The sequence below is a fragment of the Pistacia vera genome, unplaced genomic scaffold, assembly GCF_008641045.1.
Source record: "Pistacia vera cultivar Batoury unplaced genomic scaffold, PisVer_v2 Contig394, whole genome shotgun sequence".
Taxonomy (NCBI): Eukaryota; Viridiplantae; Streptophyta; class Magnoliopsida; order Sapindales; family Anacardiaceae; genus Pistacia; species Pistacia vera.
This window is the reverse complement of record NW_022196217.1, coordinates 385,925-387,775: the sequence shown is the minus strand read 5'-3', so window position 1 is coordinate 387,775 and position 1,851 is coordinate 385,925. Positions and strand designations below refer to the sequence as shown.

Here is a 1,851-nt window from a genome sequence, read left to right as displayed (position 1 = left end):
AATACTTAGTACTTAGGAATGTCCTTTTTGTCCTCGATTTCCCGTTTAATCTTATTTTTGTGTCAAAAATTTGCACAGACAACAATTGTCTTTTAAAATTCCTTCCTACTATGTGTGAATCTGAAGACCCTTCAACTGAGAAACTGATGGGCTTGGGTAAGGTCCATCATGGTCTGTACTATTAGACCAACACTGATGAAGATTTTCAAAGATCACCCTCTTGTATTACAGATATTAATAAAAACTCCCATCGTAATACAAACATTAGTAAAAATTCCTTTCTTTTTCATTAGAGATTGGGCCTTAGCGCTTCTACTCCTCAACCTCAACATTGTCCCCTTGCAAAACAATCCCATACCACTTTTTCAACTAGCACATCTATTAGTACACATCCATTTGCCTTAATTCATCTTGACATGTCTAGATTTTTCCTTACCACTGTTGATGATTACTCTCGTGGGACATGGGTCTTTCTCATGTAATCCAAAGCCCAAACACTTACCCATATAAGGTATTTCATTTCCATGGTCATGACTCAATTTCACACATCAATTCAACCTGTCCAAACTGATAATGCTCGAGATTTTTTTAATTCCCATTGTTCCTCCTTATTAATTTCGCTTGGAATTCTCCATGAAAGTTCCTGTACATATACTCAATCTCCTCTCTATAGTCAAGACTCAATTTCACACATCAGTTCAACATGTTTGAATTGATAATGCTCAAGATTTCTTTAATTCACACTGTTCCTCCTTATTTGTCACTTGGAATTCTGCAAGAGAGTTCTTGTACATATACTCCTCAATAGAATAGGTAGTCGAAAGAAAACACCGTCACCTATTAGAAGTAGCCCACACCTTTGAACACAAGCCAATATCATTATAGGTTTTTGGGGTGAATGTGTGGTCATAGCTACTTACTTGATCAATCGCATGCCAACCCAAGTGCTTAGTGGCAAGACTCCTTATGACATGCTATTTGGGAAACAACCTGATATCAGCCATCTTCGTGTCTTTGGCTGCCTTTGTTACTCTACTGTTGTTGGGTCACATGATAAATTTGGTCCCCAAGCCACTCAATGCATCTTTATGGGTTACCCTATGTGCTAGAAAGGTTATCGTTTGTATGATTCGACTGCAAAGAAGTTTTTTTTTTTCTCGAGATGTTGTATTTCATGAGAACATCTGTCCATTTGAAGAAATTGGTGAACACTCAATTTCCTTTTCTCAGCCTTTGCCAACATTGCTGGATGATGATTGCTCAACATCTCCACCAACACCTTATTTCATTATACTCCCTGCTATTGACACTAGTACACCACCAACAGTTTATGATCCTCTGATCACTGCTGATCCTCATCCTGAATCACCTTTAGCAAAATCTTCTGCTTCTGGTGACACATCACCTGTATCTCCTCCAAACTCTCTTGTTTTATCTCCAAAGCCGGTTCCCCAACAATGGTCTTCTTGGGTCACTTGACCACCTAATTGGACAACTAATTATGTTTGCCCAACCATCTTAGCCTCCTCGAGTACTCCTTATCCAACCTCAAATTACATGAGTTTTGACCGCCTCTCCTGCCCATAAGATTTTTATTAGTCAGATATCTATTGACAAAGAACCTTCATGTTACTCTGATGTTGTGCAACACTTCACTTGGTGCCAAGTCATGGTCGATGAACTTAATGCTCTCACTCATAATCATACCTACGATTTAGTGCCTTACCCTCCTCACTGAAAACCTATTGGCTGTAAATAGGTGTACAAAATCAAACACTGTGTTGATGGTTTTATTGAATGCTACAAAGCTCGACTAGTTGCTAAGGGTTTTACTCAGCATGAAGGTTTTGA

At 38.7% G+C, this 1,851-nt stretch overlaps 1 protein-coding gene across 1 annotated transcript; it reads left to right on the top strand.

Annotated features, from left to right (window-relative positions):
* Nucleotides 1-966: 966 nt before the first annotated feature.
* LOC116141175 lies at nucleotides 967-1,479 on the top strand. The gene is made up of 2 exons (XM_031426706.1): nucleotides 967-1,113; nucleotides 1,231-1,479. The coding sequence occupies exons 1-2, from the start codon at nucleotides 967-969 to the stop codon at nucleotides 1,477-1,479; spliced, it is 396 nt and encodes a 131-aa protein (XP_031282566.1).
* Nucleotides 1,480-1,851: the final 372 nt, after the last annotated feature.

What these genes read in the sequence shown, in the direction of transcription:
- LOC116141175 (XM_031426706.1), top strand. Translation starts at nt 967, where the DNA reads ATGACATGCTATTTGGGAAACAACCTGATATCAGCCATCTTCGTGTCT. An exon ending in TTACCCTATGTGCTAGAAAG is followed by an intron (nt 1,114 to 1,230) that starts GTTATCGTTTGT and finishes TCCTTTTCTCAG; the next exon opens with CCTTTGCCAACATTGCTGGA.